The sequence below is a fragment of the Microcaecilia unicolor genome, chromosome 2 (assembly GCF_901765095.1).
Source record: "Microcaecilia unicolor chromosome 2, aMicUni1.1, whole genome shotgun sequence".
Lineage (NCBI taxonomy): Eukaryota > Metazoa > Chordata > Amphibia > Gymnophiona > Siphonopidae > Microcaecilia > Microcaecilia unicolor.
This window is the reverse complement of record NC_044032.1, coordinates 657107162-657125087: the sequence shown is the minus strand read 5'-3', so window position 1 is coordinate 657125087 and position 17926 is coordinate 657107162. Positions and strand designations below refer to the sequence as shown.

The 17926-nt window shown below is 41.0% G+C and overlaps 1 protein-coding gene across 4 annotated transcripts in view; it reads left to right on the top strand.

Moving 5' to 3' along the window:
* Positions 1 to 5781, top strand: part of PDE5A (phosphodiesterase 5A) — a 313971-nt gene extending 308190 nt beyond the window's left edge. For all 4 annotated transcript variants that reach the window (XM_030191794.1, XM_030191791.1, XM_030191793.1 and 1 more), the window contains exons 20-21: positions 1285 to 1368; positions 4838 to 5781. In XM_030191794.1, coding sequence (XP_030047654.1) covers positions 1285 to 1368; positions 4838 to 4987 — 234 coding nt within the window. In that variant the 3' untranslated portion in view covers positions 4988 to 5781. The remainder of the gene's footprint in view (positions 1 to 1284; positions 1369 to 4837) is intronic.
* The last annotated feature ends 12145 nt before the right edge of the window (positions 5782 to 17926 follow it).

The following is a 17926-nucleotide window of genomic DNA, read 5'->3' as shown; positions in this document are numbered from 1 at the left end:
CATTCTTCCCAAGGACCGTCTTCCGCAACCTGGTACAATCACTGGTACTTAGCCACCTAGACTATTGTAATGCACTCTACGCTGACTGCAAAGAGCAAATACTCAAAAAACTCCAGACAGCCCAGAATAATGCAGCTAGGCTAATATTCGGAAAATCAAAATATGAAAGTGCTAAACCTTTACGAGAAAAACTACATTGGCTCCCACTCAAAGAACGCATCACATTCAAAATATGCACCCTAGTTCACAAAATCATTCATGGTGATGCCCCTGCCTACATGTCAGACTTGATTGACTTACCACCAAGGAATGCTAAAAAATCATCCCGCACATTCCTCAACCTTCATTTCCCCAACTGCAAAGGTCTAAAATACAGACTAATGCACGCATCAACCTTTTCCTATATGAGCACACAATTTTGGAACGCGCTGCCGCGCAACCTGAGAACGATCTATGAACTAACCAACTTCCGCAGACTACTGAAGACCCATCTCTTTAACAAGACATACCACAAAGATCAACACATATGAACGCCCTCACATGTATCCAGAACTGTTTCATAATGCTTTCTTGTCCTATTACAATCCTGTTCTAACTTTACCATGTAATCCAAAATCCTTTTGTAATAGCAAATGTTTATTCTCTTCTTATTTCCATTACTCATGATGTATTGTAAGCCACATTGAGCCTGCAAAGAGGTGGGAAAATGTGGGATACAAATGCAATAAATAAATAAATAAACTTGGACAATCCTGCAAGTGTCAGACCTTTTATTTTCAGGTCTTCCCTTCCGTTTCCTCTGTGACCTTGGTAGAGACCAGTCCCGTAAGTAATAAGGATCCTATCCTCTGATTTGGCACTTTTTCCACCCTTTGCAGTATATTGCTTTCCGTTTCGGTTGGGGAGATGTGCTACATTTGATTAGCGGCTAGGGTTCTTGTATCTTTTTCTGCACCACTTCTGAGGCCTGTCCCACTATGATTTCACTTTACTACCTTCGTTAGGATGATGGGGGCTCCTCTCCTCTTTCTATATGAAATGCAAACTCAACTTTACTGGAACACTGTAATATTACAGGAGTCTTCAAATGCATTCCAGATATTTCCACATCTGTTGGCTTCATATATACATTGCTTTCTTTGGCTTTATTTGTGTATTAGTTTTACTGTTTGATGAGAGTTATTTTAATGGAATTTTGTACTCTGCTTAGTTTCTTAGGTGGAAGAGAAATTTTTTAAATAAATAAAATTGTATAAATTAATTAATTTGTCTTTCTTCTTTCAGGATTTGATGAACCGAGAGAAAAAAGATAAAATTCCAAGCATGCAGGTTGGATTCATAGATGCCATCTGCATACAGCTGTACGAGGTATGACACAGAAAACAAACCTGGACAATTCCCAGAACCACCTTCAAACACCTCACTGCAGTCTGGTCGTCTTATTTCATGTACTCCACAACGTGCATTACATTCTTAACAGCAACTGTTGATAGTTCCTTCTTTTCTTCACATTTGGCTTGACCTCTTTAACACCTGCTTTAGTGTTCTTGCATCCTCTCTTTGAATATCAAGCCTTTGGCCCTGTACCCTGTTATCAACTGCCTGCAGTGCATTCCCTCCCACCAGGGCTGCCGAGAGACACAGCTGGACCTTGGGAAAGGACTAGACCACCTTCCCCCCCCACCAACGCCTTCCTATCTCTGAGTCACTGCTGTGCTCCTCCCTCGCTCTGTCCTGTCCAGCTCCTGTGTGCCGGAAGTCAGGACCCGGATGGTTTCATTATCGCGATATTGCATTAATGCAATCATCTTGGGTCCTGGCCAGCAATCAGGAGCAGGAGAGGACAGACCTGGAAGCAGGCGGGAAGAAGCTTGTTGTGGCCAGGCCTGGGAAATTTTGCCTCCCTCCCTTCCCTTTTTTCACCTAGTCCCTTAAGACAATGTAATTTTTTTCCTTTTGTTTTTTCCTCCTATTTTCCTGTATTATTTCTTGCTGTCATTTCTTTGTTTTCTTTGTTGTTGTTCTTGTTGTTTTTATTCCTTTTGCCCTATTTTAAATAATATTGTAAATCGCTAAGATGTTTTATAATAATTCTGCAGTATATCATCTAAACTTGGCATCAACCTGCAATTAGTTACCGATACCAAAACAAGAAACCCTTTTCATCTGGTGGAAACCACAAATCCGCTTGAGATTTCATGAATCTTTCCAGAATCTAGCGAATGTTGATGCTGGTTCCTCAGCCACTAACCACACTTGGGACCTTTCATTCAGAAAAGGGTTAAACTGGATCAGAGCTGCAGAAGGAGAACCTCGGCAAATAATCTGTGTGCAGGAAGCCGGTGTGAGATTTAGAGCCAACTCACTCCCCTGGCATCCTTTCCCAGAGACTTGCAGTGTAGATTGGTGTCCCACATTCTTTACAAAGTCATAATACGTACTTAATAAAATCAGCATTACATTACATTACCCGTTGCTTATATTCCACCTACACCAAATCATAGTTCGAGGCAGATTACGTAATAGAGCCAGCAGTAAAATCTGGGAAAAGCTGTGTAAGTTAAGATATATAGTTTAAAACTACACCCTAACCTCTACTGGCAACCAATTCAACTGTAACATAAGAAGGGAAATAGTCATTTATGCGGCAAATAAATATGATTCTAACTGCGGCATTTTGTAGTCTCTGCTATTTTACTTTTAAAGATTTCGAACAACCTATATAGATAGTTACAGTAATCCAGAGACGAGAGTATTGAGGACGGAACCAACCACCAGACGAAAAATTGATGTCAAAAGACTTGCGAATGACTCGCAGTTTTTAAAGCAAGAAAAAAGATTTACTGGCCACTTTAACGTGAACTAAGAGAAAGTTGACTATCTAGTTCTCCACCTAGTATTCTTGAAACTGAATCAAGTTTTAGACTAACATGATCAGTCTTGATGATGGAATTGTCTTTTCGAAACGTCGGTGGGCCAATCCACAAGGAACTTAGGTTTAAGTTCCTTGTGGATTGGCCCTCATTGTTCACTTCAGCTGCAGCTTTATACATATGCAGATGATATCATAGTACTAATACATTTTACCCCCGGTAACCTGAGTCATAGTTTGTTATGCTGTCTATCAGCAGTTGAAAATTCATTTAAATTAGGGTTTTCTTTATTTAACTTTAAATGAATTTTCAACTGCTGATAGCATAACAAATTATGACTCACCTGGGGTCATCTGCATATGTATAAAACTAAGCTGAAGTGAACAATGAGGGTGAAAGAGGAGACTCCACAAACCGAGTCCCCATGGGTCAGAAAGATCACTTTGCATTTTTACCCTGTATGATCTTGTCAGGAACCCATGGAACCATGATAGAACAGATCCTTGGATCCCTAATGAATCAAGGAGAAAAAGCAGGATTCTGTGGTCAACTAAGTCAAAAGCACTGGTAAGGTCAAATTGAACTATGATGGAACTCTGACCTTGGCTCAGAAGCTAGAGGACCACGTGGGGTCTCTGTGCTAATGCCCCAACGAAATCCTGACTGGGACCCGTGTAATAATTGAAAGTCATCCATAAAAAAGATCAAGCTTTTACTCATCCACAGGAACTTGCACTGTATTTTACATCAGCACAATGTTCTTAAGATATCCAACCAGTCAAACATAGTACATCACACTTCAAGCCTTACTACTACTACTTATCATTTCTATAGCGCTACTAGGCATACACAGCGCTGTACACGAACATGAAGAGACAGTCCCTGCTCGACAGAGCTTACAATCTAATTAGGACAGACAAACAGGACAAACAAGATATAAGGGAATGTTAAAGTGAGGATGATAAAATAAGGGTTCTGAACAAGTGAACAAGGGTTAGGAGTTAAAAGCAGCATCAAAAAGGTGGACTTTTAGCTTAGATTTGAAGACGGCCAGAGATGGAGCTTGACGTACCGGCTCAGGAAGTCTATTCCAGGCATATGGTGCAGCAAGATTAAAGGAACGGAGTCTGGAGTTAGCGGTGGAGGAGAAGGGTGCAGATAAGAGAGATTTACCCAGTGAACTGAGTTCCCGGGGAGAGATGAGAGTGGAGAGGTACTGAGGAGCTGCAGAGTGAATGCACTTAAAAGTCAATAAGAGGAGTTTGAACTGTATGCGGAAACGGATAGGAAGCCAGTGAAGTGACTTGAGGAGAGGGCTAATATGAGCATAACGACACTGGCGGAATATAAGTCTTACAGCAGAATTTTGAACAGATTGAAGGGGAGAGAGATGGCTAAATGGGAGACCTGTGAGAAGCAAGTTGTAGTAGTCTAAGTGAGAGGTGATAAGAGTGTGGATGAGGGTTCTGGTAGTGTGCTCACAAAGGAAGAGACAAATTTTAGCAATATAGAGAAAGAAATGACATGGTTATTATTATTATTATTATTTATTGCATTTGTATCCCACAATTTCCCTCCTATTTGCAGGCTCAATGTGGCTTACATAGTTTAGTAATGATATTGTCATTCCAGGATATCAGATACAATTAGTAACATGTAGAGGTTAAGTAAGGGGAAGAAGAAGGAAGTGATTGGGTGGGTAAGTTTAGAAGGTGGACTTTCATAACTGGATGGATTGGTGGAGTGGATCGTTGGGCTATAGGTTCTCTTTGTAGGCCTTGTTGAAGAAGTATGTCTTCAGAGATTTGCGAAAGTTAGTTATTTCCTCAATTGTTTTCAGGTCTGTGGGTTTTGCAGTCTGTTGAATATGTGATATATCACAGTGTAACAAACAAGAAATAACCAGTCTTATTTCATTTTTAACTGTTTATAGCAATACATTCTTTCTGCTTGTTTGAAATTAGGCCTTGACTCAGGTGTCGGAAGCCTGCTTCCCTCTGCTGGACGGATGCAGAAAGAATAAAGAAAGCTGGCAAATTCTGGCTGCGCAACAGGAGAAGGATCAGACGAACGGGGAAAACCAAACACCAGCAAGGCATGACGCCGAGCAGTAACCCAAGAGTCCGTTTCCATTTGTAAAGAAGTGTTTCCAGCACTGAATCTGCACGCACTGTCTCTTTACCACTGTTTGGTTTAAAGTTGTTTTCTGCACTACATCGAGGAAACCTCACGGACAGTAACTAGTTTGATCATTGCTTCAGTCACATGATTGAAAATTGCAGGAAGTGAATAGCTGAGCTGAAAGGTAATTTTAGCAGGGAGGTTTCATAAAGCTAATAGAAACTGACACCCACTTCATGCTGGGGGGTGCTAGGTGACTTGCAAGGCAATAGACCCCTTTCCCCATCCCCCATCAGCTTTGGAGGAAGTGTAGCCCTCTGTGACCTTAGAGTCTAGTGTTCCATGCTCCCTGTAAATCTGTATATGTATATAGCTCCATGTCTTATATATACATACTTATATATAGACTTTTTTTGCACTACTTTCTCAGAGCATAGACGGAAAATGTTCTAGCTGTGTTGTTCGATGTTTGTCTATTGCCTTATGCCATGCAACTGAGTGAGGGGATGGAGTTCTAGCTGTGAGCCATTAGCCAGGGTACATTCTCGGAAGAGAAGCAAGCTCTAATGACAGCTACACAGTTCACAGTGCCTTAAAGAGCTCATCATCGTTGCTTCTTCCTCATCTTTGCTGAGTGTCAGCAGGATATGAACTCTCAGGGTTTTTACAAGGGCTTGTGCTGATCTATAAGAGTGGCACTGCTCAAGGTCCCTCTTGTATTGGAAGCAAATATTCATATCATCGGTGCACCAGGGTACTGAAAATTCCTTGAGATGATGATCATTGAAGGCTCTGTTTTAATTTCCCCCTCTTGGACCTCTTTCTGACTCCAGATCACACGGGGGACTAAAGATACCTATTTTACCTAACAGGTTCTGTATGGTTTCTCCAACCTCCATTGTCACCCAATCACAAGGAGGTCTGCTCTGGGTTTGCATTAGGGGCTGTAATCGAATTCTAATTCCCATAACTACTGCTTTCTGTCTTCCTGGATCTAGGTATACTCTGGGCCATTTATGTTCCCAGATAATGCCTAATAAAAATCTGTCTAAGTTTCTCCAGAGACTGAGTGTATGTAATCTGCCTTGTAAACTAAATGTAAGGTAAAGAGAAGATAGAATAAAGACAGAGATAGATTTGAATAAATAGATACATTTTATTTCTTACCCAAAGACAAGTCTTCAAGTTGGTACAAGTACAGACATCAGACTTTAATCAGGTACATTCAGCAGAGAGATTCTGAGTACAACCGGACAGAGCTTCGCCCTCTGAGAAGACTCCCAGTTAAGGCACATTTTCCCCTCTTTTATACACAACCTCTCCATAGAAGTCAATGGTGGGAAACCTAGCTCTCAATTTCTGAGATGATACGTTCCCACGCGGGCTTATCAGTATGTTTTGGGAACAAGTTCTTTTTTCACATCTCATTTCTGAGACACCTGTTCCCTGTTGCAATAGTTTTCACATACTTTTCACACCATCTTAAGAACTCTGTAATAGGCTCCATTTTGTTCATCTTAAGAACTATGTAATAGGCTCCATTTTGTTCATCTGAGCCATCCCTTTTCAGTCAGTCAAAGAAGTAGAGAGAAGCATATCGCTTTAAGACAAAGCCACCATGTGGTAAGAGTTAGTTGAAGCAAGGTGTTAGTTAAATACACAAAGCATAAATTCCAGGACCGCTGCACACAAATAGTTTATACCAGTTTTTCTCACAATCACTCACAGTGAAAGACAGAGAGATAGAAAGAGCAATAGTTGGCATTCCAGGGGTTATTGTGATAACCTGTTTTAAATAGAAAGGAATCAGAAAGTGGAATGCATAATTTTCCTTATTTATGTCTGAAAGCTTTACCAATTCTCAATTCAAGAATACTACAAAATCTATGATCAGCGCAAAATGTTCCCCCAAATGGCCAGTTCAAGGGAATATTTCTCGCATTTATTCCATAAAACGGATAATGGTTATTAAATATTGCTTCTTTCTTAGACAAGGAAATAATGAAAAGCTTTCAGATATCACACATACCATAGAGAGATTTCAAAAATGAAGGCTTTATATTCATGAAAAAACTAAAGAAGTGATTGTCACATCAATTTAAACAGCGTAACAGTTAAAGCAGAAAACATTTTAACAATGAGCAATACACAGCTTTTATTTAAAAGGGATCCCGTATAGAGTAAAATGGCATAAATAAGTCAGTAAAGGTATATATATATATATATATAAACATAAAATGAATATCCTCTGGGGATCGCTCACCCCTGCAGTTGATAAGAACTCCCCAGGGAAGGTATGCATAGAAACAAATAAATAACTTGCTGACTCAGTTAGGTCATTTGTATGGTACCATAAATATACACATGCAATTAAACCAAGAGAAATATAAAATAAAAACATGTCACCTGTAATAGAAACAGAAACATCACACCAACACATATACAGATAAATGGTTTCTGGATACCAAATGAGGAGCTGAGTAGTATGAGTGACTGAGAGCAACAAAATCAAATCGGGTTTGGGGTAACGCCTAGTCATTATGGGGTGGGTAATATTGATCCCTAAATCTGTGGTCACTGCGGACGGTGTTGATCCGGGTTCCATAAAGGGAATGACTGCCGTTCAGGGGGATTTTGACGGACCTGCGATTTTCTAAATCTATATGGCTGTGTCTGAAGACATTCAGCAGCATAATGACCATATTGTTGGCAGCGATAACAGAGCACATCAGGATAGCGATCAGGGCTAGGCCGGGAACGGTAGTCTCGTTGTCGCCTAGTATCCTCAAGAGGGCCCCTTGGGGGACCTCGTTGGGGTAGAGAGCGACGACCCCGTTCTTCTGGGTAATCAATTCTACGGTCTGGGCGGTAGGGCCGATTTCGGCCATTATTGTCATAGCGTTGGTCAGCATACATAACAATAACAGGGGGAGAAGTGTCAGGAGTATTGGTATCAGGGTCAGAGCTCCTAGAGGCTCTTTTCTCTTTGAGATCTTCAGTCTGCAGCACTTCCAAGTTAGTGTGTACTGTCTTACGATGTTGGGCTTCATTTTGCTTGCTTTTAATGAGTCGTCTGCAATGATGAAGGATGTGTTCACGAATTTTAGGCCATTTTTCCAGGTGGAGACCCACGGTGTTCTCCAACTTTAGTTTAATTTCTGAAGGTAAGGTTCCCTTCAGTAAATGGTAGAATACTGGGAGGGCATTATCAGAGTCAAATTTTTCCTCTGTTTCTTCCTTATATAGGTCTTGGAGTCTGAGTAAATAAGCCTCAATAGGCTCTGAATCCATTTCCCATCTTTGGGAAGTGATAACTGAAAAGTCTTTAAGGGTTGGATACATGGTCCGGATTTCCTGAAATATTTTTGTCTGAATTTCAGTCAAAGGGTTACCATCATATTGGGTATCTGTAACAAATTTTGCATAGCCCGATTGAGTGAATATGTCAGTGACACTAGCGTGTGGGGTTCTGCCCAGGAGCGCTTTCATGTCGCCGACTGACAGAGTGGTCCCCAGGGTTATGTCTTGTAATTTCTTCAACCATCGATTACCTCCCTGTGCAATATCTGGGAGCTGTAGTATGAGGCTGTTCAATTCAACCGCTGAAAGTGGAGTATATTCCGTATGAGGGACACCTCCGGACATTTTATTCAACAGGGGAAAAAGTTTCACTGATTTAAGGAGATCAATCGAGGTGGTTGGGGGAAACTGATTCTCATACTTTTTCCAAACTTGGAGACCTTGAATTAGGTAGAGGGTCGTTTTCTGATCCCAATGGGGGTCAGGGTGGTCATAAATTAGATCTCTTACAAGTGAAAGTTTGTCAGAACGTAAGGATCCTTCACGCGGGAAGAGGGCGGACTGGGGCTGGAGCGCCTCAGACCATCCTGCAAGCTTGTCAATCCATGGTTGAACATAATGCCATGAATTCTCATGTAATGCCACATATTGAGCAGGTGTGCTAGGTGGATCAGATAGGATAGGTTCTGTACTGGTATTTAGGGCGGGCAAAACTGTAGGATGATGGGGACTATCAATGACTGTAAGGCAGCGGTTAGATCCCTCATTAGTAAAATAACTTTGAGGGTGGCGTTGTCTGGTATGATGAGAAATAAGATCATGTTGTTGAGGAAAATCAGATTTTGGTGCAACAGATACCACGGTGTCTGGGGTATCAGGGCGCGGTTGTGTTGTCAGGGACTTGCGTAAGGAACGAAGTCCCTCTGAAACAAACGCGAGGCCATCTCCCATACTAGCCAATGCGTGACCGTATTGTTCTTCCGAGGGGACTGGGGTATTAGGTAACGTAAAACGAGGTGAATCGTCTGCAAGGGAAGGGATTACTTCACTATCTGAAAAAGGGGAGAAATGGAACATCGGAGGAGGCTCGTTTCGAATATCCTCTATGTCCGATTTTGTGGGGAGTTGTTGTTTTAAAACTTCCCATGCTTCGTCTAATGGGGAGAGTCTAACCTTCGGTCGCTCCTTATTAGCTGGTTTGGCTGGGAGTACCAAGGGACGCATTGGCCGTGCACCTAACGTGTCCCATCTAGGGTTCACTGGAGCAGGGGGCGGTTTAATGAAACCCCGATCATAGAGTTCCTGACAAATAGCCCGTGTTTGTGTAGCAGGACTACATGGAATGAAACCCATTTGTCGCAATTGGGATAGGATAGACTGTAGGGATTCAGCGGGCAAGGGACCAGTTTGGACAGAAGAGTCCAAACGTAGTGGTGGAGGTGATGTTTGAGTTGGGTGCCCCATATGTGGGTAGGTAGTCGTTTGGGTGGTCATGTGTGAGGTGAATCCTGATCCTAGACCAGGACAAGTGGAGGTCTGGGCAGCCACATCAATTTGATTGATGGCAGGGTGCTGGACGGTGACCGGAACCGGTGGGTTCGGGACACAAGGGTATTGCTCAATAATGGGAGGGGGTATTTCAAGCTCATAGCCTCCAATAGTACGATATACATGAGGCGGTGGTGGGGTTAGCGTCTGGGTTGTTGCTTGCATCGTTGGAACAGTAGTAATAGTAGGCAATTGGGCGGTGGTCGTGGCCACTGGGGTTGTTGAAGGGGTTAAGGGCGTCTGGGTTTGTACTGACCCCTGAGATATTGGAATTGGGTCTTTTTGTGATGAGGGAAGAGATAGATCAACTAAACCGGCAATGTGTACGGTAGTAGGTGGGTCAAATCTGATAGGAGCGGGATGTACCGCAGGCAGCGAAGGTATCGCTGTCTGTGATCCTTGAGATGGGGGGGTCTGTGTCTGAGATCCCTGAGAAATCTGTAGCTGAGGTTTATCACAATATCCCGGGGGTATTGGGGTGTATCCCACTGCACATGGTAGGAGCTTGGTAGTACCTGCAGCGGTAGCAGCATCATAGGGTGGAGGGGCCGTAGGTGTTATTGCCTCTTGGCAAGGGGTTTGATCGCAATCAGACCTTGCTAGGGCTCTGTCATGCTGGTTTTGTGCAATAAGTATGAATTTATTAATAGCAGCTAAATGCTTATCCCTAGATTTTCCTGTTTTGTTGGATTCATTGTAGCAGATCAAGGCTTGGAACCCTTTGTTGGCCATTCTAGTCCTGGGTCTTTAGCGGACCAAACGGTGTGCCAGGTCTGACATAAACGGGAAAGTTCTTTTTTATCAGCGGGGAAAAAGTTAAGAACTCTTTCCAGGGGGCTAGTAGAGGACTGAGTGGACATAATGGATTTAGAAGTAAGGGGAAAGCAATCCACATAGGTGGAGGTGTGCAGTGTAAAATGGACATAAATAAAAAGGGTGCAAAAGAAGATCATTCAAAGGAAAACATGCATCATGCGTATAGAAAACACCTTTATACTCACGCGTCTTCAAGAGCGTCCCAGAAGTGGAACCTAAAACATAAATTACTAATTGGCGGAAAGCCCTATGCTTTTGCCGCAGGTTATATTAACAAAGAAATGATAGCCATAAATATGAGAATAGTGCAGGAGTCAGTTGTGTCACTTACTATATATAACCTACTCTAAAAATACTGCCCTCCAGAGTATGCTTCTATAGAAATTGACCATGGGATAACACTCGCCTTGGATTACATATGGGATAACACTCGCCATGAATTTGATATGGGATAACACTCGCCATATTGAAAACCCCAAAAGTGGGGGAAGCAAAAACTCCAAAAAAGATTTTAGCGAACAGCGAAAATAAGTTCTCTAAAATTAAAGGGCAGCGATCTAATTGGTTTTCGCCGGTTAGAAATATGGGAATACACTCGCCATATATGGGAATACACTCGCCATTTTGTCGCTAACCCCCAATAGATGCTTAAATATTCGTCTAGAAGAGAACAAAAATTTAGGGCCCCAGTCAACCTGTATACACTCGCAACGAAAGTCGTTAGACGTCTCTTTATTAACCCCGCGCTCATCTATACAAGTAACTCATAGGTGGGCAATAATGCCGAAACCGCAGGCCACTCCGAAAAATGGAATGGAAGTCTGCTCAAAATCTAATAAATGAGATACCGTCATCCATTGGAGCACCCTCAATGGATGTAAGTCCCAGACATCGGTATCAAACCCAATGGTTATAGCGTGACACTGGTATATAAGAAAACAATAAAAGTATAGTATGTCCCAGGGAAAAGCCCCTGAAAATTACTATAGAAGTGATAGAAAAATAGAGAGAAAAACGAAATATTCCAAAGCAAAACAAAACAAATGTAAGCTCTTTGGGAAAGTCACAGTCATAAAAGAGCCTTTAGTTGGAACACCTTAGTCAGGACAAAAAATGTGAAAAATTCCACGTTCATCATTCACTAGACAATATATTTTCCACTCAACAAACCAGGAGAAGGAAACTCAAAAGCATTAGAGCGGAACAGTAACAATAAGAAAGCCTGCAATACAAGGGCAAACAGTACAAATAAATTCATTCATACCTGTAGTAAAAGAAGAAAACTAATTAGGAAAGATAAGTGTACATATTATATGATAAAAACTGGGCCTACCTAATTTGTAATGTAAGGCAAAAATAAGCTGTAAGGGTAGGTTGAAAGCTGTATATGAAAACAAAATATAGACTTTAAACAAGACATGAAACTACTACATACTATAATAAGAGTAACAGAGGAGAACCATATATGTAACTGGAACATCGAAAAGGACAAATTAAAACATGTGATTCTTACATCAAGAACTTCCAATGATACAGCATAAAACATACATACTAGTCAGTGATTGTGATGACAAACAGAACAGCTGCAGCATTAGAAGGAAAGAAAAGGTGGGTTGGGTTATAAAGAACCAACAGGAAATAACTGAAGAAGTGAAGCAACGCTGTATTCTCATGGCACGCAGTCATCATCTTCTCAACAGAAAAGGGAAAACATATTTTATATGCATATCTATTAAGGTCTTTAAAACGAGTACGTCATTAAAACAGAGCACAAGAAACCTGAACTATATGAGAATCTTATCTAGAGAGTGAATAAGATCCCCTCATATCTAGCGCAGTATAACACAAACAGTAAAATAGATAATGCAAGCAATAGAAGCTGATGGGCGGGGACAGCATAGCGCCTAGCTTATAACGGGAGCAAGATATAATCCATATAGCGTCTAAGCAAATTTCAAATAGGAAAATAAATAACAAACCTTAAGCATTAATTAAGAGTAGGACAAGTACAAATTTAATAAAACAACTGAAAATAGTAGCCAAGAGACTATCAAAATTAAAAAGGAATATATTTAAATAAGTGGCAGAGAAGAGAACGTAACTTTACAAACAGACAGGCTATACGTAAGAGCAGGAAGCATAGTCAGGAGAAAAGAAGGGTGCCGTTGCCGTACAGGGCGAAAGGTTATTACCGGAGATTATTAGAAACAGGATAATGCATTCCTAAGCTAGAGATTAACAGATACGAGAGACAGAGAGGGCAGAGAATGGAGGGGAAGTTATTTATAAAACAGCCACAGAAAAAGAGGAAAATAGACAGCTATGCACTTGTAAATGGGGAAAGCAAAAATACAGAGAAATGAGACTACAAGTATAGGGCGAGAGGTCTCAGTCATAAAAAGCTGAGAACTTGAAAACAGCCGTAGAGAGGAAACAGACCTTTCCTTTATTAGAGAGAAGTAAAACAAAAGTGGCTAGAGAGCTGAACGCCGTAATCGGTGCATCCAGCTAACGGTGAAAGAAAGTTATAAATAAACAAATAGAATAAGGAGACATACAAGCGGGTACGAGGAAAAAGGGACACACTCCGAACAGCAATCTTATCAGGGGTGTGCACAGAACGAAACTGTAATAACAGGAGGAAACAAAGGTAGCTGTGCAGTTTTAAATAGAATGCAGGAAGTGTGGTTTATAGCTAGAAAGGTAGCAAGAAAAAATTTTGTTTTAAAGAGAGAAAAACATGTAAGCTCTTCGGGTAAGGCACCTTAGTTTACAGTGTATACTAAGGTTGCCACACAGCAAACTATGAAAGGAAAGCTTGAGGGTGGTAGAGCAGAACAGAAAGGAAGCTAGGGCAAGCAGTACAAAAGCAATCATGCAGGACAAACAAAGCTGAAAAAGTCTGAGAAATCCTTAACCTTGTAGAACAGTTTTGGTATACGTAGCTTAGTGTTAAAGATTATAGATGGGCAGCGGACCAGCACTGCCATCATAGAAGTAAAAGTCATGAAAATTTGAGCAATTTTTACAAGAAAAAGTCTGTAGCTAGCATGCTCTGAAAATCACGCTATATTCCTGTATTATAGAGCACAAGCACAATATGATAGCATTTAAATGTAACAAAAACAGTTGCTTCTCAACAATATAACCACAATATGCAGCAGTCTTCCTAAAACACTACCAGTTAAGCATTCAGCAAGAAATACATGCGTATTAATCATAGCAAGGTAAATGTGACATTATAGTGGAACATTAAGACATATATCTATGCAGGGCAAAAGAAAGTAACATCTGTAGGAATTGAATAATACCATTTAAAGTACGAAAACCAGGATCATGAAGCATAAATCATGGGGGGCCACGTAAATGAACTATCAGCATAATACGAAAAACAGATTAAAGAAGTATTGCAACATAATTACAGAAAGCTACACTAGGACAAAGAAGGAGAAAGTTCCAAAGGGGTAAGTTATGTATGTTTGAAGGAAAGATACTCTTGTAACACTTTGTAAACACATGGTGTAGCACAATGAAGTCTATCAGGCTGTCAGTAGCAGTGCAAAAATAAAGAAACCTGTCTCGGGTTTAAAAGCATGACTCAGAGACAGAGTGAGAAAGTATTAGAGTAAAAGGAGAATGCAAAGTAAGACTAAGATGCAGTGCCATAATCGTAGAAGTGAAAGCAAAGATGCATCCGTACATTCTTACATGCTCAGAAGTGCGCGTATAACGGACTTGGCAGCATGAGGAAATATACCAGAGAATTAGATATAGTTAGATAAATTTAGGAGCAATACAGTTGACGGAGGATAGACAGCAAAAGGTTCACAATATCCCTGTGTAAATGATTGGTTAACTTGTACCGCTTCAGCATAGAACAGAAAAAACGGACGGAGAAGGGGAAAAAAAATTACTTTCTGAGCTTTTAAAAGTGAACTGTAGCCTCTGCCAAAGCAGTGCTGGACTGACTGATAAGGCAGCTAAAGTGGGCAAGCTTCCCAGATTCTCATGTCCTTGAGATAGAGAACTACAGCGCTTGTTAGGGAAAACTCTTAAAAGTTACAGAAATATGTGAGGGAAAAAAGGGTTTAGAACTTCAGCTCTTCGGGCAAATGTAAATGGATTTATAAAGGCAGAGGGAATATATGTATCAAATATGACAGTTACTAGTAATGTAGTAAGCTTTGTTCCGGAAAGAAAAACAAAACTCACAACACATGGGACTGAGAAGGAAAAAGATTAGTTTTATAAGGAAATGAAAAAAAAGATGATTTCTAGTTTACACCAGAAGCCAAGAAGGTGTATGTAAGGTGTTAAGTTACCCCAATTGGTATCGTGCGGGCCACAGACATATGGTATAGAAGTCGGTAGAGCATCAGAGAAGAGGGCAGGGAGGAAGGAATTCAGATTGGACTTAAGGGAAAAAGAAATGGCCATGGGGGTGGGGTGATAGCACAGAACTGAGCAGCTGTGAAAAAGAGCAATCAGTTGAACTACGCAGTAAATAATAAAGAACAGAAAATGCGCTTCAAAGTGAAAAAGCCAAGCCAGATTTAGACAACGGCATACAGAGATAAGAACTAAGAAAAGCAGAGACGGAACAGTATAGTTCACACAAAAAATCCAAATTAGACGGAGTGCAGAGACATACAAAAAGATGCAAAAGAAAAAAAAGACGGAATAAGAGATACTACGCAGTCATTCATAACAGCTGAAAAGATAGCACCGGAGCACCGGAGTATAAGATAGAAACTATATATCTGTAAGGAGAAACGGAAATCAGAGGTTATAATGCAGCGTAAGGAAAAATAGCCGAGAAAAATGTGGACAGGAAGGGGGGCTGTGGGCTGTTAGAGGGAAAGCATAGTTCAGAGAACTAAAAGAACTGAATAGGGTCTTATGGGAAGTGTAGTGCACAAAGATGTGAATACAGCTTGCACTTGTTCAAAGTCATGGGAGGCAAAGATAAGGGGAAAACAGTAGTAGAACGGCTACAAAGCTGAGCCCCGTAATTAATGTTTGCAGCTGAAAAGAAAAACAGAAAAGAAAAGTTGTAGGAAGTAGGAGGGACAGTCCCGAGGCATTAAAAAAAAAAATCTCGAGGGTCAGCACAAGTAAAAGTATGTGCCGCACACACACAGAGTGAAGACAGTAGCAGATGTGAAAAGGTGGGGGCTGTCAGTGTTAAAGAGTGAGTATAGGAACGGAGAAAGCAGAAGGATTTTTAGGGGACAGCAATCTGAAAGCGTGCTGTTCTCCCAGAGTAAAGAAAATTCCCCCGATCCGGGAGCCTACAGAGAAGAACGGAGCAGGATTAGAGCCAGGGGATTAATAGGAAGAGGTAGGCAGAGGAAGTTAGGATGAAGGAGAACAGGAGAAGGGATTGGGAAGGAAAACAAAGTCGACAGAAAAAGAAAGAACAGAATAAATGGTGAGAACAGGGGGACAGGGATTTGAAAAGGAGGGATTAAGACAGAACACAAGATGGGATGGGAAACAGAGAATGCCCAATCTCTAAGGATTGTTAAGCGAGAATGCTAGCATAAAGACCAATCCAAAGATTTTGAACATTGAAATAAAACTTACAGCAAACCCCAAATCGCAGTCGCCTGGATTCGGTGTTATGCCCCATTCACACAACAAGCACAGTCTTGCGTACATCACGCAAATCAAAGAGATGGACAGGAGAGGAGAAAGAAAAGAGGGCGAGAAAGAACAGAATATAGAAAAACAGAAATGAAAATTTGAACTCAAAGAATCAGCATAGAAAAGGGCAGAGAAGCAGGTGTGTTAGTTCAGCGCAGGGCATGAAGAAAATCAGGGAAGAAAGTAAAAAGACAGAAGAATAGAAGAGTATTTAAAGTAGGGGTGAGAACGGACAGAACATTGGTGCCCAATACCCCTGAAGTGGGCAGTGTCCGTGATAGGGGAAAAATGAAGAAATAACAGCAGGGAGATAAGAGAGAAAGAGAAAAAGAGATGGACAGATGACATAGAACATTTGAACGCACAACGATATAAGTATCCCCTCTTGCGTTCAAAAAAAGAAGAGAAAGAAGGATAGAGTGAACGGTCAGCATACGGCTGGTCACCACTGTTTTAATTTCCCCCTCTTGGACCTCTTTCTGACTCCAGATCACACGGGGGACTAAAGATACCTATTTTACCTAACAGGTTCTGTATGGTTTCTCCAACCTCCATTGTCACCCAATCACAAGGAGGTCTGCTCTGGGTTTGCATTAGGGGCTGTAATCGAATTCTAATTCCCATAACTACTGCTTTCTGTCTTCCTGGATCTAGGTATACTCTGGGCCATTTATGTTCCCAGATAATGCCTAATAAAAATCTGTCTAAGTTTCTCCAGAGACTGAGTGTATGTAATCTGCCTTGTAAACTAAATGTAAGGTAAAGAGAAGATAGAATAAAGACAGAGATAGATTTGAATAAATAGATACATTTTATTTCTTACCCAAAGACAAGTCTTCAAGTTGGTACAAGTACAGACATCAGACTTTAATCAGGTACATTCAGCAGAGAGATTCTGAGTACAACCGGACAGAGCTTCGCCCTCTGAGAAGACTCCCAGTTAAGGCACATTTTCCCCTCTTTTATACACAACCTCTCCATAGAAGTCAATGGTGGGAAACCTAGCTCTCAATTTCTGAGATGATACGTTCCCACGCGGGCTTATCAGTATGTTTTGGGAACAAGTTCTTTTTTCACATCTCATTTCTGAGACACCTGTTCCCTGTTGCAATAGTTTTCACATACTTTTCACACCATCTTAAGAACTCTGTAATAGGCTCCATTTTGTTCATCTTAAGAACTATGTAATAGGCTCCATTTTGTTCATCTGAGCCATCCCTTTTGTTTTTGTTTTCCCCAGTACAGGAGCTGAATTTGAATTAAAAATTGTACCAATTTGTAGCAAGACTCATTATTCAGAACCGCTTTTTACAGATTCTCAAATATTAAATCATGTACTTGTTATTTGGCCTAGTCAGTACTTCTTTAGTTATTTTAGCTGTTAAAGGTATGTAAATTGACCCATCACTATTCCAGTGGATGGATCCCAAGCGGGGACACATATTAACTTACAGGAAAAGCAAGTCCTTGCGCAGCCAGTCATAGATTTTTAAACCTGGCTGGTATTTTTACAGCCTGGGTCCTAAAATCTGGCCTTCCCACCCTTCCGGTGGGCATCCAGTGAGGGTCTCTTGCTGTACTATAATTATACAGCTCCAAGAAATGTAACAAGGTAATTAGAT